This window comes from Chaetomium fimeti (genome assembly GCF_033439085.1).
Source record: "Chaetomium fimeti strain CBS 168.71 chromosome Unknown B0H64scaffold_5, whole genome shotgun sequence".
Lineage (NCBI taxonomy): Eukaryota > Fungi > Ascomycota > Sordariomycetes > Sordariales > Chaetomiaceae > Chaetomium > Chaetomium fimeti.
In genome coordinates, this window is record NW_026944333.1 from 3,511,976 (window position 1) to 3,536,620 (window position 24,645).

At 54.9% G+C, this 24,645-nt stretch overlaps 11 protein-coding genes across 11 annotated transcripts; 6 read left to right on the forward strand and 5 right to left on the reverse strand.

Moving 5' to 3' along the window:
• Positions 1-595: 595 nt before the first annotated feature.
• Positions 596-2,525, forward strand: B0H64DRAFT_443977 (general substrate transporter; the record flags this gene model as incomplete). The annotated part of the gene is made up of 7 exons (XM_062806748.1): positions 596-678; positions 787-1,110; positions 1,175-1,258; positions 1,321-1,446; positions 1,520-1,949; positions 2,031-2,168; positions 2,226-2,525. The coding sequence occupies 7 exons, from the start codon at positions 596-598 to the stop codon at positions 2,523-2,525; spliced, it is 1,485 nt and encodes a 494-aa protein (XP_062658462.1).
• Positions 2,526-2,645: 120 nt separating this feature from the next.
• On the reverse strand, positions 2,646-4,230 carry B0H64DRAFT_476328 (uncharacterized protein). Its single transcript, XM_062808144.1, has 5 exons — positions 3,799-4,230; positions 3,539-3,711; positions 3,040-3,462; positions 2,916-2,980; positions 2,646-2,851 (listed from the first exon to the last, which is right to left on the reverse strand). Exons 1-5 carry the CDS (start codon positions 4,173-4,175, stop codon positions 2,768-2,770), a joined length of 1,122 nt encoding a protein of 373 aa, XP_062658463.1. The 5' UTR covers positions 4,176-4,230; the 3' UTR covers positions 2,646-2,767.
• A 507-nt stretch (positions 4,231-4,737) lies between these two features.
• B0H64DRAFT_402103 (Rhamnogalacturonase B, N-terminal-domain-containing protein) lies at positions 4,738-6,843 on the reverse strand. The gene is made up of 2 exons (XM_062804210.1): positions 5,062-6,843; positions 4,738-4,995 (listed from the first exon to the last, which is right to left on the reverse strand). Exons 1-2 carry the CDS (start codon positions 6,655-6,657, stop codon positions 4,963-4,965), a joined length of 1,629 nt encoding a protein of 542 aa, XP_062658464.1. The 5' UTR covers positions 6,658-6,843; the 3' UTR covers positions 4,738-4,962.
• Positions 6,844-7,900: 1,057 nt separating this feature from the next.
• Positions 7,901-8,226, reverse strand: B0H64DRAFT_418635 (ribosomal protein S28e; the record flags this gene model as incomplete). The annotated part of the gene is made up of 3 exons (XM_062805329.1): positions 7,901-7,962; positions 8,021-8,104; positions 8,166-8,226. The coding sequence occupies 3 exons, from the start codon at positions 8,224-8,226 to the stop codon at positions 7,901-7,903; spliced, it is 207 nt and encodes a 68-aa protein (XP_062658465.1).
• An 847-nt stretch (positions 8,227-9,073) lies between these two features.
• Positions 9,074-10,671, forward strand: B0H64DRAFT_324436 (glycoside hydrolase family 71 protein; the record flags this gene model as incomplete). The annotated part of the gene is made up of 6 exons (XM_062800652.1): positions 9,074-9,157; positions 9,228-9,412; positions 9,475-9,710; positions 9,764-10,045; positions 10,104-10,328; positions 10,382-10,671. 6 exons carry the CDS (start codon positions 9,074-9,076, stop codon positions 10,669-10,671), a joined length of 1,302 nt encoding a protein of 433 aa, XP_062658466.1.
• A 482-nt stretch (positions 10,672-11,153) lies between these two features.
• Positions 11,154-13,756, forward strand: B0H64DRAFT_402117 (ABC1 family-domain-containing protein). The gene is made up of 3 exons (XM_062804211.1): positions 11,154-11,938; positions 11,995-13,461; positions 13,521-13,756. The coding sequence occupies exons 1-3, from the start codon at positions 11,345-11,347 to the stop codon at positions 13,563-13,565; spliced, it is 2,106 nt and encodes a 701-aa protein (XP_062658467.1). The 5' UTR covers positions 11,154-11,344; the 3' UTR covers positions 13,566-13,756.
• A 38-nt stretch (positions 13,757-13,794) lies between these two features.
• On the forward strand, positions 13,795-15,488 carry B0H64DRAFT_402118 (cytochrome c/c1 heme-lyase). Its single transcript, XM_062804212.1, has 3 exons — positions 13,795-14,111; positions 14,172-14,836; positions 14,895-15,488. Exons 1-3 carry the CDS (start codon positions 14,016-14,018, stop codon positions 15,154-15,156), a joined length of 1,023 nt encoding a protein of 340 aa, XP_062658468.1. The 5' UTR covers positions 13,795-14,015; the 3' UTR covers positions 15,157-15,488.
• On the forward strand, positions 15,489-17,597 carry B0H64DRAFT_402124 (S-adenosyl-L-methionine-dependent methyltransferase). The gene is made up of 8 exons (XM_062804213.1): positions 15,489-15,720; positions 15,772-15,821; positions 15,891-15,976; positions 16,034-16,056; positions 16,112-16,130; positions 16,185-16,304; positions 16,396-17,014; positions 17,073-17,597. The coding sequence occupies exons 1-8, from the start codon at positions 15,514-15,516 to the stop codon at positions 17,101-17,103; spliced, it is 1,155 nt and encodes a 384-aa protein (XP_062658469.1). The 5' UTR covers positions 15,489-15,513; the 3' UTR covers positions 17,104-17,597.
• Positions 17,598-17,749: 152 nt separating this feature from the next.
• On the forward strand, positions 17,750-19,659 carry B0H64DRAFT_198643 (uncharacterized protein). The gene has a single exon (XM_062799215.1). The coding sequence runs from the start codon at positions 17,802-17,804 to the stop codon at positions 19,422-19,424; it is 1,623 nt and encodes a 540-aa protein (XP_062658470.1). The 5' UTR covers positions 17,750-17,801; the 3' UTR covers positions 19,425-19,659.
• A 235-nt stretch (positions 19,660-19,894) lies between these two features.
• Positions 19,895-22,090, reverse strand: B0H64DRAFT_324024 (uncharacterized protein; the record flags this gene model as incomplete). The annotated part of the gene is given in 4 exon segments (XM_062800638.1): positions 19,895-21,230; positions 21,315-21,531; positions 21,594-21,874; positions 21,894-22,090. The coding sequence occupies 4 exon segments, from the start codon at positions 22,088-22,090 to the stop codon at positions 19,895-19,897; spliced, it is 2,031 nt and encodes a 676-aa protein (XP_062658471.1).
• A 669-nt stretch (positions 22,091-22,759) lies between these two features.
• B0H64DRAFT_402133 (uncharacterized protein) lies at positions 22,760-24,505 on the reverse strand. Its single transcript, XM_062804214.1, has 2 exons — positions 22,879-24,505; positions 22,760-22,780 (listed from the first exon to the last, which is right to left on the reverse strand). Exon 1 carries the CDS (start codon positions 24,417-24,419, stop codon positions 23,232-23,234), a length of 1,188 nt encoding a protein of 395 aa, XP_062658472.1. The 5' UTR covers positions 24,420-24,505; the 3' UTR covers positions 22,760-22,780; positions 22,879-23,231.
• Between the last annotated feature and the right edge of the window lie 140 nt (positions 24,506-24,645).

The following is a 24,645-nucleotide window of genomic DNA, read 5'->3' on the forward strand; positions in this document are numbered from 1 at the left end:
TCTCCGACACGTTTTTTTCCCGTTCCGTTCAATCCACGTTTTGTCAATATATGTAATACCCGGCCGCTGCTCAACTACACACGGCTTTGCCTTATTAGGTCCCGAATGTTCAACACCTACTGAAACTATCACCAGAAATTATATAACAACAATTCAATACGGCCATCTACTTCCTCTGAGCTCGTTTGTTACCACCACCTAATTACAATACTAGGTTCGTCGTCGCCGCGTCGTGTGTGGCTCGGTGACTCGTCGGGAATCACAAAACTACCCCATGGTGGGTAGGTGAGGGGACCATGCTGCATGCATCCCCGCCCTCGGCAGTTAAAGTGCCGCCTCCCGCCAACACTGGTGCAACCCGGGGCGGGGGTTGCAACGAACGGTGCCCAGAACCTTAGTACGTACTAGTGCAGTTGGCTTCCGTGTCCCCTCCGCTGCGAGACGGGGAGAGCCATCCACCGTCTTTTGTGCTGCTCGATTCTCTTGTTTTGGATATCCGCCGAGCCGCCGTAATAATACAGCAGACCAACTACGGTCTACGACTCCATGTCTACGCAAGGCAGTCAAGGTGCCTCGACGTTATTACCGCCTAACCATGGCAAGAACTAGTTTCTCAAAGGCCTACTGGCGCCTGCACTCCTTCTGCTTGATTCTAGCTTTGGGGTCCTTTGTTTGGGGGTAAAGAACACCCCTTTTCACCAGGAGCGGTCAGAATCTTGATTTCGGCGCCCATGATAGCCCCCCTCGACCCTTCACTCCCTGTGGGCTAACAAATACCGTTTTCAGATACAATGTTGGCGTCTTAGCGTCTGTACTCGTCCATCCCGGCTTCAAGGAGGCTTTGCAAGCACCTGATGCGCCGCGAAGCGGTCTCATCACGGCCATCTACTATCTCGGCTCCTGGCTGAGCTACATATTCTTCGCCCACCCCGCCGCCGACAGGTGTGGTCGCCGCTATGCCGCTCTCGCGGGTATGGTAGTTATATGCCTTGGCCAGGCACTTCAAACCGGTGCCTCCGGGTCGCATGCGCTAGGCATGGTTCTTGCAGGCCGCATTGTCGCTGGCATGGGGACCGCCATCATCTCAACGAGTGTCCCACTCTACCAAAGGTAACCTTCTACTACGGGGGGCCGGTATATGGGATCCTGTTGCTGATATATCAACCCATCACAGCGAGATAGCCCCGCCAAAACAGCGTGGGCGATACGTTGTGATGAACCATGTTGGCTTTGTTGCGGGCCTCGCTAGCGGATTCTGGTTTGTATATCCCCGGTCCAGTAAAGCTTAGATAGGTTATTATTGTACTGACGGGGCTATAGGGTCGGATATGTCATGACCTTTTGGGACAACAGCCGGGGACAGTCCGTGGGATGGCGGTATTCCCTCGGTGCATCATTTATCCCAGCCCTGGTCTTCATCGTCACGCTTCCGTTCATGCGCGAGTCGTGAGTACATCCCCGTGGCATCATTAACCCGAGCGTGGACATGCTCACTGATGACCCTCTTCCACCCCATCAGTCCCCGATGGCTCGTTGAGCACGGCAAGGTCGAGGAAGCCTTCGAAACCTTGCAGTTCTACCGAGAAGGTTACTACACCGCGGATGAAGTACAGACGGAACTCTCCGAGATCGAACGCTCCGTCGCCGTGTTTAGGATATCGGGCCTCACATGGATCTCGCTGTTCTCCGATCGCGCCCTCTTTGCACGTCTATGGCGAGCGGCGCTTTTGCAGTTCATGGCTCACATGTGCGGCGCTATGGCTATGAAATACTACCTCCCAGTCCTGTTCAAGGCTTTGGGTTTCGGTCACCGCGTGTCTCTACTTGCTGGTGGTATTGAGAGCACCTTAAAGACCGGCTGTACCGTGATCGAAATGCTCATCATCGACAAAGTCGGTCGCCGCCTCACCCTTATCGCTGGGGCCATCGTCATGGCGTTCGCCCTGTTGGTAAGTCCGTCCACACGGCTGGGCAATATGAATACCTTACCTACGTATCAGCCTTGATGCTAATCCATGCTTAACATTAAGATCAACGGCGCACTACCGCTGGCCTACCCCAACAATATCAACCGAGCCGCCGACTACACCTGTGTCGTCTTCATTTTTATCTACGCGCTGGGTTTCAGCATGGGTTTCGGTCCCGCCGCCTGGGTTTACGGCGCCGAGGTATGGAAACCCAACAATAGTGCTGCTATGAGAGCAACTGACTGACATTCCCTCAAGATTTTCCCGACCGCTGTACGCGCCCGTGGGTTGAGCCTAGCTGCTAGTTGTGGCGCCGCTGGTGCCATCATCGTTGCACAGATATGGCCCGTAGGCATTGCCAACATCGGTTCCAAGATTTACTTCTTCTTCATGGCCATCAACTTAGTCAGCGTGCCTATTATTTACCTTCTCTATCCGGAGACAAAGGGGCTCCCGCTTGAGGAAATGGATGCCCTCTTCGGAGGGGCCACCGCTGGGAGTTCTACTGATGATCTTCTTGCCGATAGAGAAGAAGCACTTGACCTCCCCAGAGCGTGACATTCAAGGCCGTATCAAAGTTGGGAGCTAGATAAATGGAAACAATTGCAGTAATTATCCAGGGGTGGAAAGGACAACCATCGAGCTCCTCATCAGCAACAACCAATAGATGCTACCAATCTCTGCATGTGATCTCCGCCCTACCCAAACCCGTGATATCTTCCCGCTCGTTCCATCCACTTGAGTATTGACCGGCCGAGGACCCAAGCCAGCTCCCCTGTTCCAAAGATATCGTTTATCCCTCAGAGGAACGATGCCTCAACCAGGAAGGCGACGGTGAATTTGGTGTGTCGGAGCACGGCATCCCACATAATGGTCGAGTAAGCCTTATATTTGAGATTAGCACAGATTCAAAGTAGCACCCTGAGCGTGTGACGGCCCGCAACTTACATCTCTGGAAGTATGGATGTACGGCGAGGAAGCATCCATCTTGTCCTCGCAAACATAAGCCGCCGCTAGAGAAGCCAGTTGTTAATAATCCATACAGAACCGCGTAAAAGACGTGAAAACGTACGGAATCCGTTGGACCTAGCCGATGCATGGTCCGAACATCCATATCCACAGGCATCACTAGTGGTCGCGCCAATGTAAGCGGTGGCCACGACCCGGGCATAGGCCGTCAGAGCCGAGTCGACGTAGTCGGTGAAGATGGACATCTTCCCGCTAGGCGAGTAGCCTGTCATATCCTGGTTGAGGACGGCGAGCACCGTCTTTCCGGACGACTTGTAATCGGAAAAGACGTCCTGGGAGCCGAGCAGACCACCTTCCTCCCCGCCGTAGAAATGGAACTCGAGCGTGTTCTTCGGTTTGAATCCGGCGCTGGCCAAGACGCGCAGGGCTTCGAGAAGGACCACGACGCCGGAGCCGTTATCATCGGCTCCGGGCCCCCGCGCGCTGGAGGAACCACCGGTTGAGTCGTAATGGGCCGAGACAATGACTGATATCGGCCATAACGGCAAAGTCAGCAAACCCGCTCCCTGTCGAGTGCTTTTTCAAAGCGGGTGGGTCATCACCTAAGTCTTCCGTGGTACCGGGAACCTTCGCAATGACGGACGGCTGCTTGAAGGAATGGGCGAACTGCGTGACAGAGATGGCTGAGTTCTCTGCGGCAACGCTCTTGACCGTGTCAAAGAGCCACGTCGCTGCCTCGGTGCCGTATGAGCTTTGGTAATAGCGGTTGTAGAACCTGTGTGCGAGGGTGAATCATCAGTAAGAGTATCTCTCCATCATACTAGTTGACTTCCCAGTTGGTCGAGTGTAGCTATAAACTTACTCAGTCAAGGTCTTTAGCCAGTCCTTCGGACTAGTAACCGACACCTGTGCTAGAAGGGGGTTGGCCTCGCCCTCATGCCCGACGCTGGAGGGATAATCGACAGCCTGCGCTGAGAGTGCCTTCTCCTGTTGAGTGTCAGGGGCGGACAGTGCCGCAAGTACATCGTCGTCGGTAATGTCGGTAATATCAACAAAGCCAATGCCGTTGGACTTGTAGTCTCTGATCTTTTGCTCTTCTGTGACCCATTTCCCGGGATCTTCAGGAGAGGTCTTGATGAGACGCAGGCCAGTATCCGCCCCTTGCGACTCAGCAGCAGGTGCAGCGACAACCGACGACACCGAACCGGCCAGCAGAGCGAGAACCACCGGGAGATGCATGATTGGTCGTGCAGAGGGTGGCTTAAAGGACTGTGGCAAGTTCCCTTCGGATGTCTGACGATAATGTGTGCACCAACAGACGCTGCTACTAAGTACTTCATGCTAACTTATACCCCTCGACTGCAAAAGGGGGCCCACCCCAGTTGCCCAGTAGTGGATTTGAAACAGACTCTCCATGTCCTTCCACATGCGATGCTCGGTGTTCTCCGCCGGGGTGTATTTCCGGATCGAGTAGTTTGCTTGGATGACCCCCCTACGCACTACCTCGATCAGGCAGGTACATGGCCCGCAACACCAAGACCGCTATCTTGCAGATGTCGATCCCCGGGCCGCAGATGCAAACCGACCTCATCTTTACAACTGCCGGAAGCAGACTAGGGGTGCCAACATCGTCTAGCCGCCACCCCATAGCATACGGTCCAACCGCATGTGTTGAAGTGGGCTTCAATGCATAGTCCTCGGATGAGTGGAATAGATACATGTGCTCGAAGATGTATCAAGTGCTTGGCATCCCTTGGCCATCCGAACTCTTCTCAGCATTCTGGCGAGGTAAAATCGATGGGGAGTCTTGGACAATACGGCCCAATCATGTCACTTTGATATCCCTGTATTAATACCAGCACAGCTCGTCTACTGCAATATTACAAAGTTCGAGTTCACTTTTGACTCTAGCGTGGCCTCAAAACCAAGCAGCGCTTCGAGTATTAATTTGCGGGGAGTAAGGTTAGGCTAAGGCTACGCCGATGTGGCAGTTTTACCATCCCTACCCAGTTAACTAAACCCGAGATCAAGCTGTGTAGAGTTCAACAGCATCGAATATCTATCCCGAGCGTAGACCGGTTAGAGACATGCAAAGTTATGGCACAGGAATGGGGGAAAGACTCACAAAATTGGGGCTCAGGAACGTCGCCCCGCTGCTGCCAGAGACGGAGCTAATCGTGATGGTGTTGCTGCCGGCGACAAGCGTGCCGGCAGGGATGTTAACGGTATACACCTCCCCGTTCCCGCGGTATGCGCCCCGCGTCACACCGCGGCTGTCGATCTTGGGCGGCGCTGACGGGATAGGACCACTCCAGCTATTGACAACCGCCTGGGGGCGGCTTCCAGCGAAGCTCAGGGTCGTGGCGATGCGCAGCGTGGCTGCTCCTGGAGCGCTGTCCAGGTTGAAGCGGATCGTCACCGGGTTGTTGACCGATTGGAAGACGGCCATGGGGAAGTCTGAAAGCTGCGAGGTGCCCACCGTGTACGTCAGGGGGCCCCAGCTCGCCATGCGGCTGTCGCTCGGGTGCATCCGAAGGAACTTGTCGGCGTTGCGGAATCCTGTCGGTTGGCCGTCGTACTCGCCGATCTGGAAGAGAGTCTTCCGCGATGTGTTGAAAGTACCGGCAATGTTTTGGGTGACGGTTTTGCCAGAAGAGACAGTGACAGTGCCGGTGGCAATCTTGAACTCGGTCTGGTATAGAACCATCGTGTACGTGCCTGGCTTCATCAACGGCGAGGTGAACCCCCCGGTGGACGACGTCCTCGCCCAGTATTGCGCAGCACTGTTGTACCAGTGAACAACACCTTCAAGGCCACTCTGCACGCCACTCGCGGTTCCCTGAACCGTTCCACGGCCAGAAGCCGGCACGTATCCGGTGACAGAAACCTCTCCGAACCAAGAAACATCGAGGCTCTTAACCCTGGGGATCCCGGACCGCGAGAATTGCATGGCATAAGGCCCATGCAGCCCCATGCGGTATGCCTCCGTCTGCACATGACCACTATTCATGTAGTTGTAGAGGTTTGTCGAAGCCCCGGCGTTGTTGGAGTCAATGTCCCGGAAAAAGGGACCTCCAGACGAGGACTCTTGCTGGGGGGTCATGATGCAAACGTGCATCAAGTCGCTGCCGCCGTACACGCAATGAGAGTCCTCGTCGATGAACCGCGTGGACGAGTAGAACTTGGATCGTGTCTGCCCGTTGACCACAAAGACATCGGAGCCCTCGACAGTCGAACTGGCACCGTTCGTGTTTGAGACCTCGCCGTAGGGGTGCTCGCCGGGCAGCTTGTCAGGAAGCAGACGGGCGATGAACCGCAACTCTCCTATCGACGGCTGGGCGGTGATGTAGGTCGCCATGTAGATGATGCTCTCGCCCTCCCGAACCACCATGTAGTGCGTCAACGTGGACGTCACACATGTCACCTTGATATACCGGGACGACCCGCTAATCTGGCTGATCGAAACAGTGGCCGAGCCCAAGCCAGAGCCGATGTGGGTACCGGTGCTGCCATACTGAAGCTCGGTTCCGCGATACTTGATGGACTTGATGTCGCAGTTCGACTGGCTCACGGAGAAGACCAGGGGGTTGGCGGAGCCGGCATCAACAACATAATTGCCACCAGATGAAGTATAACCGAAAGCACCAAGAACACTGGGTGCGAAAACGGAGGCGGACAGGGCAAACAAGCGGACGATGGATCGGAGCGCCATCTTGGGCATTCAAACAAGGCTTGGTTACCCAGAGCGCGGCGAAGAAAGGTGGCAGAGGCGAGACGTGCTTGGTCCGGACGGCGACATCTTGACCTTTTGCTACCGCTGGCACCAAATATATAAATAGTGCTTGAATAATGGGCCTGGCATCTCGGGGTGCTCCGTTCAAGGAGAGTTCGCTGCCGCGCCAATAACATGAGAATCATGCGATTGGAGGAATTCTAGCCGGACCCCGGAATCCCAGCTCCCAGGTCGCAACAAGCCACCCGAGGTCGTATCCAGCGGGGTGCAAGCCATCCATTGGGACTCTGGTGTGTTTTGGATCTGCCAAGACGGCGGCGGTGGTGCCCCTGGATCCCGCGACGCTAGGCGCAGAACACCAAACGGGTTCAACCACCGAGAGCGGCTTCGCTTCCGGAAGGATACGACCCGGTTCTTGGAAACAGGTGAGAGAAAACGCGAGGATGACAGCGTCGGTCCTTCCTTCTTTTGATTGTTTGATATAACGCGTAAAACATGTCGTCATAGGGCGAAATCCCATAAACTGTCAGCACTCAGCAGGACCAGACCCTGAAAGCGGTCTATGAGGAGCTACTGCGCTGTTAAGTGGTATGCCTCGAGGACATAATATCAAGCTTGGGCCATGGCATTTGTAGCGAGAAGTCGAATAATCCACAGCGATAACAAGGTTTGTGAGCCAACATTGAGTACCCAGCAAGGTACCGCTCAGATATATCACCGAAAGCCCGGGGGGATAGTCATTGAATTGTCAGAACTTGCCTCCAAAGCACCCCCGGACTGCTGCAGTGACCAGTTCTACCCGCATAGCGCCGGCTTGCCCAAATGTCCATGAACTCCGCTGAGCCATGTATCACCCATCTCGGTGGCGGTTCAGACTGGGTGTTGGCGGGCGTGCTAGCGAGCATACGGTCCGGATAACACAGGCACCAGATTTGCAGGTACCGGGGCTCCATGCTTTCGAAAACTCGCTAGAATTATGTCCTTCGGCGCCCATCATCACCCAAACCGAGCCGTAGCACCGTGGTATCCGCAGGAATTGGCGCAGCGTCAGCGCCGTGTAGAATTTGTGGAGAGCAATAATGGTGATACCGTTCTACCGAACGCCCGTCCTTGACATCCCATCCTTCCTTCGTCGCAGCTTATGGCGACGGTCGCGCCAAAAAGGCCGACAAGGGAGCTGAAAGCTGTTGCCACTTTCCCATCTTCACCCAACCCCAGAAACAACCGTACTTTATCTGAGGCGGCGGGCCTCACGCTCGGATTCGAGAAGAACCAGGATGTCGTCCTCGCGAACTGGACACATGTGGGATTAGTCGCTCGTCGATCAACCGGACGTAGTTTCGGTTCATACCAGGGCCCTTGACGTTCCTGATGATAGAACGTGTTGTGTCGTCCATAAACTCGACGCGCACCTGAGTGACGCCACCACGAGAACCTGTGTTTCCAAATCAGCACCGAGCGCGGATTGAGGGGCTAGATCGCGGGGTGATCCGCACCGGTTCTGCCGAGGACACGGGTGACCTTGACGAGCTTAACGGGGGCCTTCGAGGAATCCATTTTCGCGACTGATCGACTGGTGTGATGGGTGGGAGAATCGGTCGTCGGGTCGTGATGCAGAAGGTTGCGGAGTTGCGAAATTTCACCAAGATTGAATTGTGCGGAGCCAAAATCGCAGGGCTGTAGGATATTCTTATTTCCGGTCCGGTGCGACCCGGAACGGAAATGTGGGGCAAGCCCTCACAAACCGTCAACAGCTTCTTGCAACGCAGCTTGTGCCAAATTGGTCTGACTTGATAAACAAAAGTACACTTAAATGCTGCAATAGGAATTTCCCCGTAAAGACCCCCGGTCATGGTCTCCAGAACCTTTTAAATGCACACGTTTCCGTCATGCGGTGAAATATGCAAGCCTCATAATTTGTCAAATTGATGGCGATTTTCGGCTCAAAGCTTTCCAACCCAGCTTGTCAAAGTTGAACGCTACCAGGCTGTTCAAGCAAACAGCCCTCAGAGTAACTGAAAAGAACAATTACTGAACCTCAACTCGGTTCCAAAATTCTCGCACACAACACGAATCTCGACCCCATCTTCCGAGCCAAGGCATGAGAATCTGGGCGGACCGAGTCTTCCGCGAGTGGGGAGTGACCAAGCGGGTCGTTTTTCGTATGACTACAGTACTCTCAACAGGACTTGAACTGAATGCTATAATTTCAGTTTTGTGATATTGCCGTTGAAGACAGCCATCTTCCCTCCTGGGCCCGACACATTCACGTCTCTCGGACCTTGATGTTTCGCCTTATTAAAAGCCGATCCCAGCCCGAGGTACGCCCGCCGGCGCCGAGGCCACACATAGTTGGCGACTACCTACGCTAACATCCCGGCGAGGCAGGCTACTTGAGGACGTGATGGGACACCCCTTTGAAATCAGAGATACCAATCATCGGCCGGTGGTGCCTGATTCGGGCCGTAGAGTGTTTGCTCACTACATGGTTCGAGTTTCACATAGTACCTCGTTGAAGTGGCGTCCAAGACCGCTACTGATCGTTCCGTGGCATTTAGGTCGGCCTCGCATGCGACCATCCACCTGAGTGCTGGGTTCACGATGTGGCGGCAGCCAAAGCGGCCGGCATCGACGGGTTTGCTCTCAATATTGGCCCTTCGGACCACTGGACTAGTATACAACTCGACCATGCTTATGAAGCAGCCGAGAAGTGTGGAGGGTTTTCCATGTTCATTTCATTTGAGTAAGTCGTTACTGCATCGCCACCCTTAATCATCAGTTGGACGCTGACCGTCGACGGGGCAGCATGGCGGCTGGATATTGGTCAGTGCCTCAGGTGGTCAGCTTGATTAGCCGGTATCAGACATCCCCTGCACAAACCATGGTCGACGGAAAAGCCCTTGTCTCGACTTTCGAAGGTTCCGACTGGGCTCCCAACTGGCTTACTGTGCGCAATGAGATAGCCATTTGCCTTATCCCAAACTGGTCAAGTCTGGGACCGCATGGGGTTGCCCACAAATTGGATCTGATTGAAGGGGCTTGTGAGTCGTACCTACGTTCTCAGTCCGGTGTGACGAAGCTAAGAAACGCAAAGTTTCCTGGGATGCCTGGCCGAAACCTGGGCAATCCAAGATGACCACCGTCGAGGACCTCTTTTACAAAGACTGCCTCCGCGGCAAAAAGTACATGATGGGTGTCAGTCCCTGGTTCTATACAGGCAAGTTTACATCCCCATCTGTATCATTATTTTATCTAATCGCAGGCCCAGATCTCCCCCAGTGGAATAAGAACTGGTACTGTTCCGGCGAGTCTCTTTGGCATGATCGTTGGCAGCAGGTCTTAGAAGTCATGCCGGATTTTGTCCAGATCATTACCTGTACGCTCTACAGAATTACACCACCATCCATCCCTACGACAATTCTAACACTAGGAAGGGAATGACTTTGGTGAATCAAGTTACGTTTGTGACTCGTCGTCGGCACAGGTAGTCAGCGGCACAGAAACGTACGTTTCTGGGCATTGCCACGCTGCGTTTAGGGCGGTTCTACCTTATTTCATTACCGCCTTCAAGTCCGGAACTGCCGACATTGATTGGCACGGAAAAAACACCGCTATTGCGTGGTACCGCACTGTCCCGATCCGTGGCCAGCAACATTCCGGTGAGCTTGTGCTTTTCCTCTCCATTTTTTGTGGTGAGACTAAAGTTTCCTAGCAACAGTTTGGGGCCAAGGGGGTACGGTTTCGGCCACTCACGGGGCCAAAGACGTCGTCTCTGTCATGGCAGTAACGAAGGGGGTCGCATGTATCACTGTCACGATCGGAAACGCCTGTCGAGTGACGTTTGAGACAACAAGCCGAAACCCTGTTTCGTACTTCGAAGTGCCGTACGATCATCGCATCACAGGCCCTGTGTCATTGACCTTGAATGGGAAGACCGCAGTAGGGCCGGAGATAGAGGTCTGGCACGGGAATGGCAAAGTAAGTGATAGGTTTGGAAAGTGACATGGAAATCCGTGCGATGAGACTAACTCGCTCCATTTGTAGACCTCTCTCAACGCAGTTGCTATTCATGTCGAGACTCGACGAGGCAGCTCATCTACTGCCGGGGAGGAGCCCGATGAACCTTGCGAGGGAGACTAGGGAATTTGCCCAAATTGATCGGCCCTGGAAGACCAGATTCTCTAGAACGGGCATTACTAGGAGTTAAGACGGGCATCATACACGAGTAGTTTCGCGTGTACGCTATATATAACTTCCACTCCCCAGTACAGTTCATGAACCCCCTTGCCGATGGACAAAACACGTGCCAGAGCACATATGTACGCTGCAGATAAGATGACGTAGGTCGTTCTGTTAGTGTGGGTCTAGATTTTGGGTCGGTTAATCTCGGCGATCCATTCCCGAAGTTGAATGCGACCGCGTGCCCGGGCGCTCCCGTAAACGGCCTTGGCCCGCTTCTTCCGGTCTGCGCGGCAATTCGACGACGTCACGGGCCAATCTTTCTGTGCGCCAACCGATCCGCTACCACCTCGAAATCTACACTCCCTAAGCAGCGCTTGACATCGTCATGTCGCGCGCGGCTTGTCCAATACAATTCACCATATTTTGGTTCCGAGGACGATGAGAATGCCTTTGCCCGGTCGATCAACACAAATATCTTAGAACCCCCCCTCCGATGAGCCGCGGCGACATGAGGTTGGCTTTCGCTCTGGGTCGGCTCTTCTCCCACCCAGAAGCACCAATCTTCCATGGGCCAGCCTCCAAGGTCCTGAGACACCCTCTCCGACCTGCCCGCGCAAACCTTCGCACATTCCTGTTCCATACCAGTCCTCGAGCTCGACCGCGATCATGGAGGACCCACCGCGCTGCCCCACGAACCCTAATGGCGACCGCAGGCAGTGGGCTGGCCGCTGCTACATTTGTCGAGCTTTCCGAGAAAGGTAGCGCCAGCCCGAACGATACTGGCGAGAAGCGCATGCTCGAGGTCTCCCGAGCCGAGATTCGCAAGACGGCTGGCGAACGTGATGGGACATTGCGCTCGCTGCGGCGCCGACTGGTCTTGATTGTAGACCTCTACATATGGGAGCCAATCTGTACTGGCTTTCGCTTTCTGCAACTCGTCGCCATATTTGTACCCGTCATACTAACGGTACCGGCGATGTGGGCTGGGCGCCGTTTACCCGAGCGCGATAACGAGCGGACGGGGACTCTGTGGTGGTATAACTTTTTAGTCCAGGCCATGGAGTGGGCAGGGCCGGCTTTTATCAAGGTAATACAATCCCCGTTTATGATCACGACCCGGTAACTGACACTCAGTGTCGACAGCTTGGGCAATGGGCTGCCTCGAGGTCCGACATCTTCCCCAATGAACTGTGTGACATCATGTCAAAACTTCATGCCAACGCTCCTGCCCACTCTTTGCATGCGACCAAGCGGATACTCCAACATGCCTTTGGCGGGCGTGATTTCGACGACATTTTTGATGAGTTCGACGAGAAGCCAATCGGTGTTGGAGCCATTGCTCAGGTCTACAAAGCGAAGCTCAAGCCTGACCTCGCCCTTCCTGGAGACGTCGACATTCCCGAGCACCCCACCGATCTCCGCCATAACGTCCGCAAAAACGTCGACACTGTTCTCAAAAGCACTCCAAAGCGCGTCCCTTCTTCCTATGTTGCCATCAAGGTCCAGCACCCCCGCGTCGAGCGGACAGTGCGGCGCGACCTCCGGATCATGCGATTCTTCGCCTCCGTACTCAACGTGGTGCCCACCATGGAATGGCTATCTTTGCCTGACGAAGTGGACCAGTTTGGGGAAATGATGAAACTGCAACTGGATTTGCGCATTGAAGCGGCGAACCTATCCAGGTTCCGCAAGAACTTCAAGGAAAGAACTACGGCCTGGTTCCCGTTCCCCTATACCGAATTTTGCACGCGGAATGTGCTCATCGAAGAGTTCGCGTACGGCATACCCCTCGCCGATTTTATCGCAAACGGGGGAGGCATGTTTCAGCAAGACATCGCCTCCGAAGGTCTCGACGCGTTTCTGCGCATGCTTCTCCTTGACAACTTTGTTCACGCCGATCTCCACCCTGGAAATATCATGGTGCGGTTTTACGAAGCTGACCGACCCAGCCTACGGCTTCGACGTGCGCCTGAGAACCCAGGTGTAGGACAGCAGGCAGACGTTACCGAGCAGGTCTTGTCACGACTGCGCCCGCATCACCACAACAAGGAACTCTGGGACGCCGAGTTGGCCAAGATCGAGCGCGAGGGATTCAGGCCACAGCTGGTCTTCATCGACACGGGCCTTGTGACGGAGCTCAATAGCACGAATCGGCGCAACTTCCTCGATCTATTCCGCGCCGTGGCCGAGTTCGACGGTTACAAGGCGGGTCACCTCATGTGCGAGCGGTGCCGGCAACCTGATGCGGTTCTCGATGGCGAGGTGTTCGCCCTTAAGATGCAGCACCTAGTGCTGGGCGTAAAGAGCCGAACACTCGCACTGGGAAACGTCAAAATTGGGGACATATTGCAAGAGGTTCTGGCGATGGTGAGGCAGCACCATGTCCGCTTGGAAGGGGATTTTGTCAATGTGGTTATCAGCATGCTGCTGCTCGAGGGTATTGGCCGCAGCTTAAACCCTGATGTGGACCTCCTCAGCAGCTCGCTCCCTATCCTGAGACAACTCGGCACCCAGGGCGGCAAGGACATGGTCAAGGAGGGCGACTTCCATATGCTGAAGGTTTGGGTAGGCCTAGAGACGAGGAGGTTCATGCAGGCCAGCGCCGAAGACGTAGGTCTTTTGTCTCCAATCATCTTCCTTAAAGCCACACCACTGACTTCCGAGAACAGGTCGAAAGATGCGTCCGCTACGATCTCCTCTCCCCGAATGTCTAACTAAACTTACAGCGCCCTGCGAAGCGAGTTCAGTGAGGCTTGATATCAGTTCCGAGGGGCGAGGTTTAGACGATAGCCCTTCAGCACCTCTTTTAAATGATGATACCCCTCAACGGTCCTTGATACTTGACAATGATGCAGTCGTAATGCCTCGCTGCTTGGTCGACTTGGACCCAGCTTGCGAACAATTCCTATCCTTGCATGTGACTTGCGAGTGCTGGGCGGGGCAGCCGGCTTGGCGCGTGGGCTGAAATGCGCGTCATCCTTGCCGGTCCGTATCATCCCCGTCATTTTTTTCTCTCGTTATCGCCCGCAATCGCCCTATCGTCATCATCCCTCTTCCTTCCGCAGTCGAACCAGCACTCCCGACGGCTCCAGGTTAAGCCATTTCCAAGGTTCTTATACTTTATCCCCTGACTTCCGTATTTCAAACCACGAACTACCTTCGCCATGGGCTGGTTTTGGGCCGACACTTCCTCAGGCACCCCGGTTGTCCCTCAGGCGGATCCAACGCACAAACACATATCTGGGGCCGGCACGCCGCCCGTAAGTCAGGACCTGGCCGGGTCGATCCATGATCCTACTAATACCAAATCCTCCCTTTAGGCCGGATGCCCTATGCACAAGTCCACCGCCGATGCCTTCACTGCTCCTGCCCGTGCCGCGAGCCAAGTGCCCCCAGCCTGCCCTGTTCCGCACGGCAACCCCGCCGCAAACGCAGCGCTATCCGCCTGTCCCGTTCCGCATGATAGTCAAGGCGCGTCTTCGGAGCAGCGACAAGAGCCGTCAATGCTCTCCAAGCTCAACCCACTCAACTACATGTTTCAGTCCATCTCTCAAGACCGGGCCCCAGACCAGACTCATGCGCTGCCGACGAGTCGAGACGAGTCTTCCATCCCAAGAGGCGCCGGTGATAGCAACTGGGAGTACCCTTCGCCTCAGCAAATGTACAATGCGCTGCTGCGAAAGGGCTACACGGACACGGACGTCACGGCCGTCGAGAGCATGGTCGCAGTCCATAACTTTCTGAACGAGGGAGCCTGGGGTGAAATCGTTGACTGGGAGCGCAGGTTCGGCAGGGGCTTATACCGGGGTTGGGAAGTCAGCAAACGCGGAGAAGAGAATGCGCCGATGGCCTTGAGACGGCTGGAGGCTCAGGAGGGCGGCCAGTCGCAACCGACCCTCGTGAGATTCCAAGGCAGACCAAAAGACATGACACCAAAAGCAGCGATGCTACAGCTTCTGGGGCGGGTATATCCATCCAAATTTGGGTAAGTCGGATCCGAACATGTTTGTGGGACGACCGATCACTGACACTCCTGTGTTTAGCACCGAGCCGCCTTTTGATCGCCACGATTGGTTCGTTTCGCGCAATATCAACGGCCAGAAGAAGGAGGTTCGCTACGTGATCGATTTCTACTCGGCACCTCCGGAACCGACCGGTGAACCAGTCTTCTACCTCGACGTCCGACCCGCCGTAACGCCGACCGGAGCTGCGGAGCGGTTGATGCGATGGGGCGGCGATGTCTGGTGGCGAGCATCGGGTGGTGATGTCCGGGAGCAGCCAAACAACCGTAATCAACAGAATTAACAACAGAGCTCCCTTGAATCATATGGCGGCGCCGATGGGGTCCGGTCGACTTGCGGGATGGGATGGCGCCATGGGGAAATTGGTTACATAGGGTTTTGGTTTGCTTCTTGTACGTGTTACTAACTCTCTGCTCATCTGTATAATGGTGTCATTGCTGTTTTAGATGCTCCTCGTATCTTGCAATCCTGGATCTCAGGTGCTTCGGCCCTCAGTCAAGGGGGCGTATCGTCGGGACTGTCCAGCATGATTGGTTCGAGCTTGGCGCGATTCGCTACCACAAAATAATCAGCTCATACTTCGCCAAGGAGACATACACCTCCGCATACCAACCTTCCAGAATTATCCCTCATATTGGCCATGACAAATCCCGAGGATACAGTGATGATGTCCAACCCGAGAGACCCAGACTCCCACCCGTTGCCAGCCGAAACACGAAGCGCCGAGACTCACGGTCCCAGCTCGACAGCATTCTCGTCTACCACCAACCCGGACACAGAGTCGCAAGACCAAGACGAAGGATCCGTGTCTGTTACTGGGCTTAGTGGTTTCTCGGTTGATCTGAGTGTATGCTCGAATAGCAACCAGCAACAGGGTTGTGTTAACTGAGGACAACAGGTCGATCATGACGGCGGTACTACCAGCCCGCTTGTCTCGGACTCTGGAGCGTCAGTCATACTTCGTAGAACATACGGTTCGGCACGCAGATTGCAGCTCGGTTGCTAAATTTATATTAGGTCGGCCACAAGCGCTTCCGTGAGCTCCAGTGTGTACAAATTCGTTCAGGAACATGGCCGAACGTTTCACAAGTACAAGGAAGGGAGTAAGTCAAGTGGACCCTTGGCAAAGAAATCTGTAGCTGTGCTAACTCTCGCGGTAGAGTATTTCCTTCCCAATGACAAGGTTTGCTCAAGAATCTCACAGAACTAAAGCATCAAGCTGACCATCTTTACGATAGAGAGAGCAGAACCGCTTAGGTAAGTCCATGCCCCCTTCGCCTGTTAGGCAGTCCCAGCTCTGACCTCTGCTAGATCTCCAGCATACCATCTCGAAGTTCTTACTTAAAGGGAAGCTCGGGTTAGCGCCGGTTGAGCGGCCTCGCCGTGTGCTCGATCTTGGAACAGGAACAGGTGTCTGGGCTATCGAGTTTGGTAGGTGTGTCTTTTAGTCTGAGGAGATCGTGGACCATACTCCCTGTGTCTTCGGCCCTTACTGGGCAACATCTAACGTGGGTTCACAAAGCCGAGCAGAACCCCAACTCGGAGGTCCTGGGCACTGATCTTAGCCCTATCCAACCCGACTACCTGCCAACGAACTGCCGCTTTGAGATTGACGATGTGGATGACGATTGGGTCCACAACCATAAGTTCGACTATATCCACGGCCGCTACATACTTCCGTTCGTCAAGAAGGACTGGGGTCTCCTCTTTGAGTCGATCTACAACAATCTGAACCCCGGCGGCTGGGTTGAGTCCCAGGAGACCATCATTTACTTCCAGTCCATCGACGGGTCCATCGAAGGCACAGCCCTGCAGCGATGGAACGCACTTCTGCTCCGGGGAATCCAAATGATGGGCCGCAGCGCCACAGAGGCGTTGCGTTGCAAAAATTACTTGGCCGAGGCCGGCTTTGTCAACCTTGGGGAGAAGAAGTTTGCCGTCCCTATGAACACTTGGGCAAAAGGTGACGAGCAAAAGGCAGTGGGTGCCATGCAAATGGCCAACAACCTCGAGGGTATCGATGGAATCACCATGACTGTGTTTACTCGGTCACTTGGCTGGACCCCGGCCGACGTGGAGCAACTGCTAGTCGACGTGAAGAAAGACCTGATGGATCGAAGCATCCACGGATATATCACTGTGTAAGTCCATGCCGCCATATGATACAAAGTTTTGTGGTCTGTTAACAAGCGAGCCAAGAATCGTCGCATGGGGCCAGAAACCCCAATAGAGGCCCCTTTGAGGGCCGAGCCTACCTCGGCTTCCATGGCGTCCGTGATCACCGCCCAGACGGGAGCATGGGGCCTGTTAAAACACAGCTCGTGGGTGCGGGTCACCTCCTTTCCGTTTCCGTTTCCCGGTCTCCGTCTCGCTATTCTTTCCTCGTATCTTCATCAGCAAACGTGATCCGTTCGGGTTGGGGTCCGTCGGCTGTGCGCCGGGTATGGCCGTGGACCAACCCGAGAGCATACGGCATAGCATATCTAACCAGTACATGCAAACAGGGTCTGAAGACCAACATGTACAAATGGCCTACCCTTTTCGCTCGTAGTTAATCTAGCATTCTCCTCTCCACAGCCTGAGCTCTCGCCGTGACTCTGCCGTCATCATGACCGTAAAATTGTTAGAGCGGCTTTATTAGTAAACTCACACACTGCAAGGTGGTCACTCTTCTCTTTTTAGAAGTCAGTGTTCGTAGAGAAATGTAGCTGGGTATCCCGATCATTGAAGCAAATGTCTCGTTCTGTCCAGGCGATCAAAGTGGGTCATGAAAGCCAGCGGTCGAATTGGCGGAACAGCTGACAGGCAGCTGGCGGCCCGCGTGCTGCAAGCAGAATTCAAAGGCGGTCAACTTTCCCAATCACGTTCAGCTTTCACCTCTAAGGTCTGCATTCGATAACTGCCAGCACCCTAAATGGCAGGACGGCCATGACAAACCACAAAGGAGCTGAGGCATCATCCACCACATCCGCGCCGGCTTCTGACGGCTCCCCTTATGTCCGGCTGCATGTCACCCCGCTAGACGCCGACCTGCTTAAACTCGCCCTATCATCGACCCTGCTCCCCAAGGCTCGCAACATTTCCTACCACGTGCTCGAGACCTTCCCGGAGAAACGGTACGGCTTTTTGGAGCTGCCTCACGAGGACGCAGAAAAACTAAGCAAAAAACTCAACGGATCGGTGTTGAAAGGCGTCAAAATCCGCATTGAGCGCGCAAGACCGCCCTGTCTTGCCATTCCACTCGGCCCAGCTGCAATGGCCAAAGAAAAGATACCCAAGAGCAAGGTCGACGACACGCTCCCGCCAAAGGACAAGAGAAAGAAGAGGAAGCGTGATGCCGAGGAACTCAGCGGTATAGTTTTGGAAGACGACCGAAAAATCAAGCGCGGATGGACCAGCGCCGACGAGCCCAAGGAGAGGAGGTCTAAAAAAGACAAAGATAAAGCCGGAAAAGAGAGGAAGAAGCGCACAAAATCGAAATATACCGACCATGCCGAGTGTTTAGTCAAGACCGTTTTGCCCGCAAATGCCACGCCGTTGGCCGACACACACCAGTCCACCCCGACGAAAAAGAAGGGCAAGTCACGGGAGGTGGTCATTCACGAGTTTGAGAAGACTACCAAGTTCCCGACTTTCCTCAAAGCGGCAGCGCCCACCGGCCAGTCAACTGCGCCCCTGGAGTTTGTAGACGGCAAGGGTTGGGTGAACGAGGATGGGGAAGTGGTAGAATCCGTGCGGACCAGGCCGCCTCCGAAAGCCAAAATCTTGCTTCCAAGCAAACCCAAAGTCAAGGCCCAGGAGACGAAACCGGACGAGGAGACTACAACAGACTCTAGTGACGAGGAATCCGATGAGGAAAGCGAGCCGGAAAACCCAAGTGCTGCTGGGGACAGCGAACCAGTTTCCGGGCCTGCAGAGGCGGATGACCCTCCTTCACCGCCGTCCAAACCCGATCAGTCGCGGCCCAGGTCGTCTGGTTCAACCCGCAGTTTATCGATCAAAATCCCGCCAGCAACCCCAAACGAGCCCAAGGTGCACCCACTAGAAGCCTTGTACAAACGCGCCAAGCAAGACGGCGGAACCCCCAAGGCAGACGCAGGTGGTCAAAGTTTCAGCTTCTTTGCTGGCGCCAACGACGAAAGCGCGGGAGAAGAGGTGGATGTTGATGCCGACGAAGCTCCGGGTGTTCAAGTGCCATTGACTCCTTACACCCGCCACGACCTTGAATTGCGCGGCATCCGAAGTGCCGCACCCACCCCTGACACGGCACATCCCAAACGGAGGTTCACGCCGTGGGAAGGCGAGGACGATAATGAGGAGCAAGATGAAGAGGGGACGGAGGAGGGGGCCGGGGACCGCGATGATCAGATTGCGCCGAGCAGCCCAACAACCCAGGGCGGGGAGGGTGATGGGAAGCCGGCTAGCGACTTCCAGAATTGGTTCTGGAAGAACCGCGGAGACCTCAATCGGTCATGGAAGAAGCGGAGAAAGGTTGCGGGCAAGGAAAAAAGATACAGAGAGAATAAGGCTCGCATGGCCCGAGCAATCTAGTCACCGCCGACTCGCCGAGACCAACATATACCGAACCTGACCGCCAAGACCGGTGAGTTCCGGTAGATGGCACCCGTCACCTAGGGGTTGTGGTCATCTGAGTATCGGGCAGCCTTTGACACCGAGGCAAACGTTCGATACTCGGCAGATTAGTACAAAAGCCTGGTGGCCAGGAATTATGGCTCTCACATTTCAAGACCCTTCAACTTCCCTGATCTCCACATCCCTAATCAGCGTTTTCGTGCACGATATTCATTAACTAAAACCATCTACAATTACGAGCGTGGCTTAAGGTCGTTCGTTGAGCAAGCGCTCTCGTATTACACACATGGGCCCCAAAGTGGGTGGTAGTCTAGTGTAGTTGAACAAAGTTCCACTCCTTTGACTTCACTAGGTTGTCAATCCCAACACAGTTCATTCCTCTTCCCCCTTTCAACTAGGAAGGTGATGGGTCTAGAACTGAAAACTGTTCAGATCCCATCCTTCGTACCCCTTGGAATGTCGACCGACTGCACCTCATGCCGGTGAAAGACGGCTCTGCTAGGCAGCGCCAGGTGGCGGAGAGTGCTGCCGCGGCGACCCGAGGGTGTGTGGTTGTTGAGGGTCTGTGGGGTTTGGGGTGAACCCGGGAGCATCCCAGACAAGGGGCTGTATCCCTCGGTGACCGCTTCACACAGCTCGGTGAGGATGCTGGCCTTGGTGTCCGATTTGGGAATGGTAGCGTTGCCATCACTGCCTTGCCATGACTCGGGCTCCGTGACCGAGTCCTCTGGCTGAAGTAGTTGGCGACGTGACAAGGAACCGCCCACGTTCAATTTATTCGCGTTCGGGGTATCGTTACCGGCGCCGCCGTCCGCATTCGTGCCGCTGGGCTGGCCGATGGCGTTCTCCATATTGCCGGAAGTAGGCCCACTCCCAACGCCCGTCATGTCAGTATCAGGGCCGTCGTTCTGCTCGCCAATGTTCGGTTGGCCTTCCTCGAGTATGCCAATGCGGCTCTCGAGGAACTCAACATAATGGCGAAGCTGGGTGTGATCCTGGACAAATTTCTGCCAGGCCTCTGTGGCACCGCTGTCTTGTTTGCGATCCTCGCCCTGGGGTCGGGGAGGGAGAGGTCGAGACCGAAGATGCATCTCGATCCAATTCTCCCCCGAGACGAGATCCTTGTTCATCCTGCGGTACTGCAGGACGGTAACGCCCAGGAGAGCACCGAAGGTCAGAACAAAGACACCGCTCACGGCGGCCCACGCCACCAGCCCGATGCCGGCATACCCGTGCTCGATGTGGTTGGCAGTCACGGCTGTGACGCTAGCAACCACGTTGAGAATGGATAACTCCAAGAGAATGGCCGCGGCGAGCATCATTTTGCGCGAGCGGGCAAGGGCACTCCACATCTTCCTCGTGCTTTTCGGCACACTCCGTCCTGCGTTCGTGGCCATGCTGGGGCTCAGTGGCAAACGGCTATGGCGCAGTCTCGGACCGAGGCGGAGAGATTCGAGATCGGGGACCTCGCTCTGCATTGTCGTCGGTCTCCGCGAGTAGAGACTGTTGTTTCGCGCCGAGATCCCGACATTGGCCGTGGCTTCTGGCATCCCAGCCGAATTTAGTATGATGATCCCCTCGGGTGTACCGGCGATGTTACCGCCATCGGAACCACCGTATTCGGCCTGCACACTGCTGCTGGGAGCCGCGAGGCATTGGGTGTTCTGGGGCTCGTTCTTGGGGATGCTTGTCGGAAAGAGCGGACGCAGACGGGACAACACTCGGCCTTCCTCATCCCGCGGAACAGGCGTGCAATGGATCACGCTGGAGGTCTCCGTGCGCTCAGCATTTATGTCGTCGAACTCGCGGTCCTGCGTTACCGTGTCCAGCGGAGTGTGTGTTGCCGACCGATGGTGATGCATGGCTTCTCGGTAGTGCGATGCAGAAATCGACTGCTGCGCGTCGTCTTTGGGGCTATGATCGTCCCCGTTTCCAGTATCTCCAGGTTCGGAAACTTCAGACACCTTGCGCAATAATGAATACGGGGTCGGGGTCATAGGTCGCTCCAAAACCTCTGCTGTAGGTTGGAGCAAGTGCCCGCTGCTGCTCGGTCGAGGAAGTTCCGCTGAAGCAGGACAGGTTAGCGATGATACTTTCTATGCGTTAAGCTTCTTGAAATGTCCTTACATGTCGCATTTCTCTCGTCGTCCCTAGGTGCGTATATCTGAGTTTCGACCGAATCCCGGGAAACATCGGCGCGGATACGGGCTGTCGATACCTCGCTTTTCGGCATTTGGAAACTTCGGGTCATTGTCGCCTCGCTCGCCCCGGAGGCCGTAGCCTGATGACTGAGTCTTGTGTTCTCAGTTCGGTTAATATTGTTACGGTCAGCATCGGGCGCATCGCAATGCTGTGTGGTTGTTTCCGAAAGGTCCCTGGATGCGATCAGCGAGGAAAGTCGATCGGTGCTAATGCAATCAGTCATACAGTGATGAGCGTTTGGCCGATTTAGGGAACGGCCAGCTTGTCGGCGAGTAACCCCCAGTCATCCTCGAAGCAGTAACGACTTCGTTCATGGGGCTGTAGGGAACTGCGCGGATGGAAGGGGTTCGGGGTGACGCGGTCACGAAGGTCGGTCGAGGTATTCGAGTTGGTGTTTTTAAGATCGGGCTGAGGGGTTCCATTGCAAGGCCAGTCGCCGGAAAGAAGAAGAACACAATGAATAAAGACCAAAGGTTGATTCTCAAACCGGGCTTGGTTGAGTAGGGAAGTTTGTTAACAGAGCACAATAAGTGTCAGCGCAACGATGGCCAACCTAGAAAGGCCCTGGAGGAATCGAGCGGGCGCTAGAAGGCTCGAATTTCAAGTACGGAAACTACCCTTTTGTTTGTTTTGCAATTTTTCCTTCGATCCCAAGAATCCCTTTCTACGCAGTGTTGCTGTCCTGGAGCTCCTGAATAAACAAATAATCGCCAGACCCTGGGCCATCATAGCAACGCACGCGATTCGAGTCGTCTCGACGTCCTCGATTAATTAGTTATTACCCGCATGGACAAAGCAAGGTCCTCGATGAACCATTTGTTGTTCTATGTGAAGAGCAACGTACGGTGTCAGAACGAGAGGCACACCAGAAGGAAGTCTGGCGAGCAAGGACCATTAAATAATTGAAGGCTACTAGTAAGCACAACATTGATGTTCACTTTCCTTTCAAGCCCCAGGACCAAACGTTCCCAGCAGCACACCCTCCGGATACCCGTGAGACTGTTCTAGCCATGCAATAGTTATTCCCCTCTCACACAACCCCTCGACCCGTCCCTACCATGAACTCGCGTCCGCCTTTGACCATTCTCTGTCGAGGGTCGCATTGGGTAGGCCGCATTGGGTAGGCATAGTTAGCACCGCAAGGAAAATATCTTCGTTTGTAGCCATTGTAAAACGGCATCCGCTCTCCGGTTCGAGGGGGGAACGTACCGGTTCGGCGGAGTGACTTCGAACAAAACACACGATTTCTGCTGCCCCAACAGGCGGGCATAACGGAAGCCGGGAAGCGAGCGTCTACCTATTCGATAGCACTTATTGCCGAATGTTCCTATCACGAGTTGAGCCAAACCGCAAAGGCGAATGGTGATTTACAACCTCGTAGTATAGGAGCTAGACCCAACTTGCACCTACTAAATACTTATCCACAAACACAACCATCAATGCATTTGCCCCGCGGGGTCCGCACTCTCTGCCATGGGCTAGGTTACAGGGCCAGTTCGTACGCTGCGCGATCGGGGGTCATCACATGGGAACGAGGGGTTGGAGCCGCAACAAACCCCTACTTTAACCTTTCTTTATCTCTACTTGAAAGCGCAACGCCCAGTCAGTGAACTCGTCCTTCTCGCCTTCCCACGGTTTGACTAGTAGCTCCGAGGCAGCAAATGCGTCAAAGAAACAGTCGTCCATCAACCGGTCAATCTCAGAACGGTCCAGTTCGTAAAATGCCAGAGCGAGGCTGCCGAATCTCTCGGGGATCCTTCTGAGAACAAACATAATCTCGTCTAGTCGACCCTGGGTTTCCGAACGCAGATCCGGGGGCAGGTGTGGCAATGGCTTGAGTCTGCGCTTCACCGTAGCTTGGTAAAGCAGGGTGGTTAGGCGCAGCCGCTTGAGGCATGAGTCTAGACGCTCCCGAATTTTCTCTGGGTCGTCGCGTGGGATGTGCCGCTGGCAGTTCATCAGGTCGTCTAGAATGTCTTGCGCATCTCGCGTCCCAGATATCGAGGTGGACTCAAGCTGTGCAGTGGCCTCGGAAACCGGATCGCCTTCCTCATCCTCGCTGTCCTCGTCTTCGTCGTCGTCGCCATCGTCCGTCTCCTCTCCCCACTCTTTTAGCTCCTCCATCACATCTTTGAGCGTGTCCCGAAGCTGCTCAACCTTGTATGCTAGGGCCCCAGCGAATCCGCGCTTAGCGAAGGCCATAACGTCATCACAAGCGGACCACAGCACGCCCGTCGTGGCAATGCTGCCTCTGCCCCCTGCCGCCCCGGCCGAAGCATTTTTCTTAGCGTCGGAAAGAACCTTGCCGTCTTTTGGAATCCGCGACAAAAGCTGCTTCACCTCCTTGAGTACCCGACCGGCTCGCCAAGCTAGGTCCTGCTGTATGGTGCGCGTGTACCGTTCCGGTGTGCACACTTCGACTGCAGCGGCCAAGCTGGGCACGGGGCCATCGGCAAGCTCTCGAAGGACCTTTGCAATCGCTGTTGGGGTGAACGGCTCGTTGATTATGAGGAGAGAGATCTTGGTGGAGTGAGCCTTAATTAACGCGGTTGAATCGTGTGCGAGAGATAATGCATCGAGAGGGCCAGTTGCCGCAGCAAGCTGCTCGTCCGCGGGCTCGGGTTTGTTTTCGTGGTTGGTTTGCTTCTGCGTCGCAATGTTGGACACTACGGTGTCGAGTTGACTGACAAGAACAAGCGCATTGCCGATAACGGAGTTAAGCGCTTCGAGGGAATCGATAGACGCCGACATTATAGGTGGCTAACTATCTTCGTAGATCTGGAGTTGGCAGGGAGGAAACTCGCCGTTATGTCCAGCCGTGCCCACGGCAATGTTGGAGGGGTTCATGGTGGGGCAGCGAATTTTCCTGGGGAAGTTGGAGTACGTACTGTGTACAAAGTACTTTCATTGCCAAGCCCTGGCCGCTTGGCGCCAGACAGCTCCAATCCCACGTGATAAGACGGCCCCTGCCGGCTGG

Excerpts from the sequence above, each read along its gene's own strand:
- B0H64DRAFT_476328 (XM_062808144.1), bottom strand. The coding sequence starts at position 4,175 with ATGCATCTCCCGGTGGTTCTCGCTCTGCTGGCCGGTTCGGTGTCGTCG. Across the intron at positions 3,712-3,798 it reads TGGCTAAAGACCTTGACTGA|GTTCTACAACCGCTATTACC; the intron begins GTAAGTTTATAG and ends CCTCGCACACAG. Across the intron at positions 2,981-3,039 it reads GGCTAGGTCCAACGGATTCC|CGGCGGCTTATGTTTGCGAG; the intron begins GTACGTTTTCAC and ends TGGCTTCTCTAG.
- B0H64DRAFT_198643 (XM_062799215.1), top strand. The coding sequence starts at position 17,802 with ATGACAAACCACAAAGGAGCTGAGGCATCATCCACCACATCCGCGCCG.
- B0H64DRAFT_402117 (XM_062804211.1), top strand. The coding sequence starts at position 11,345 with ATGAGCCGCGGCGACATGAGGTTGGCTTTCGCTCTGGGTCGGCTCTTC. Across the intron at positions 11,939-11,994 it reads CAGGGCCGGCTTTTATCAAG|CTTGGGCAATGGGCTGCCTC; the intron begins GTAATACAATCC and ends CAGTGTCGACAG. Across the intron at positions 13,462-13,520 it reads TGCAGGCCAGCGCCGAAGAC|GTCGAAAGATGCGTCCGCTA; the intron begins GTAGGTCTTTTG and ends TTCCGAGAACAG.
- B0H64DRAFT_402124 (XM_062804213.1), top strand. The coding sequence starts at position 15,514 with ATGACAAATCCCGAGGATACAGTGATGATGTCCAACCCGAGAGACCCA. Across the intron at positions 15,977-16,033 it reads TCACAAGTACAAGGAAGGGA|AGTATTTCCTTCCCAATGAC; the intron begins GTAAGTCAAGTG and ends CTCTCGCGGTAG. Across the intron at positions 16,305-16,395 it reads TGTCTGGGCTATCGAGTTTG|CCGAGCAGAACCCCAACTCG; the intron begins GTAGGTGTGTCT and ends GGGTTCACAAAG.
- B0H64DRAFT_402118 (XM_062804212.1), top strand. The coding sequence starts at position 14,016 with ATGGGCTGGTTTTGGGCCGACACTTCCTCAGGCACCCCGGTTGTCCCT. Across the intron at positions 14,112-14,171 it reads CTGGGGCCGGCACGCCGCCC|GCCGGATGCCCTATGCACAA; the intron begins GTAAGTCAGGAC and ends TCCTCCCTTTAG. Across the intron at positions 14,837-14,894 it reads GTATATCCATCCAAATTTGG|CACCGAGCCGCCTTTTGATC; the intron begins GTAAGTCGGATC and ends TCCTGTGTTTAG.
- B0H64DRAFT_402133 (XM_062804214.1), bottom strand. The coding sequence starts at position 24,419 with ATGTCGGCGTCTATCGATTCCCTCGAAGCGCTTAACTCCGTTATCGGC.
- B0H64DRAFT_402103 (XM_062804210.1), bottom strand. The coding sequence starts at position 6,657 with ATGCCCAAGATGGCGCTCCGATCCATCGTCCGCTTGTTTGCCCTGTCC. Across the intron at positions 4,996-5,061 it reads CGTTCCTGAGCCCCAATTTT|ATATTCGATGCTGTTGAACT; the intron begins GTGAGTCTTTCC and ends CGCTCGGGATAG.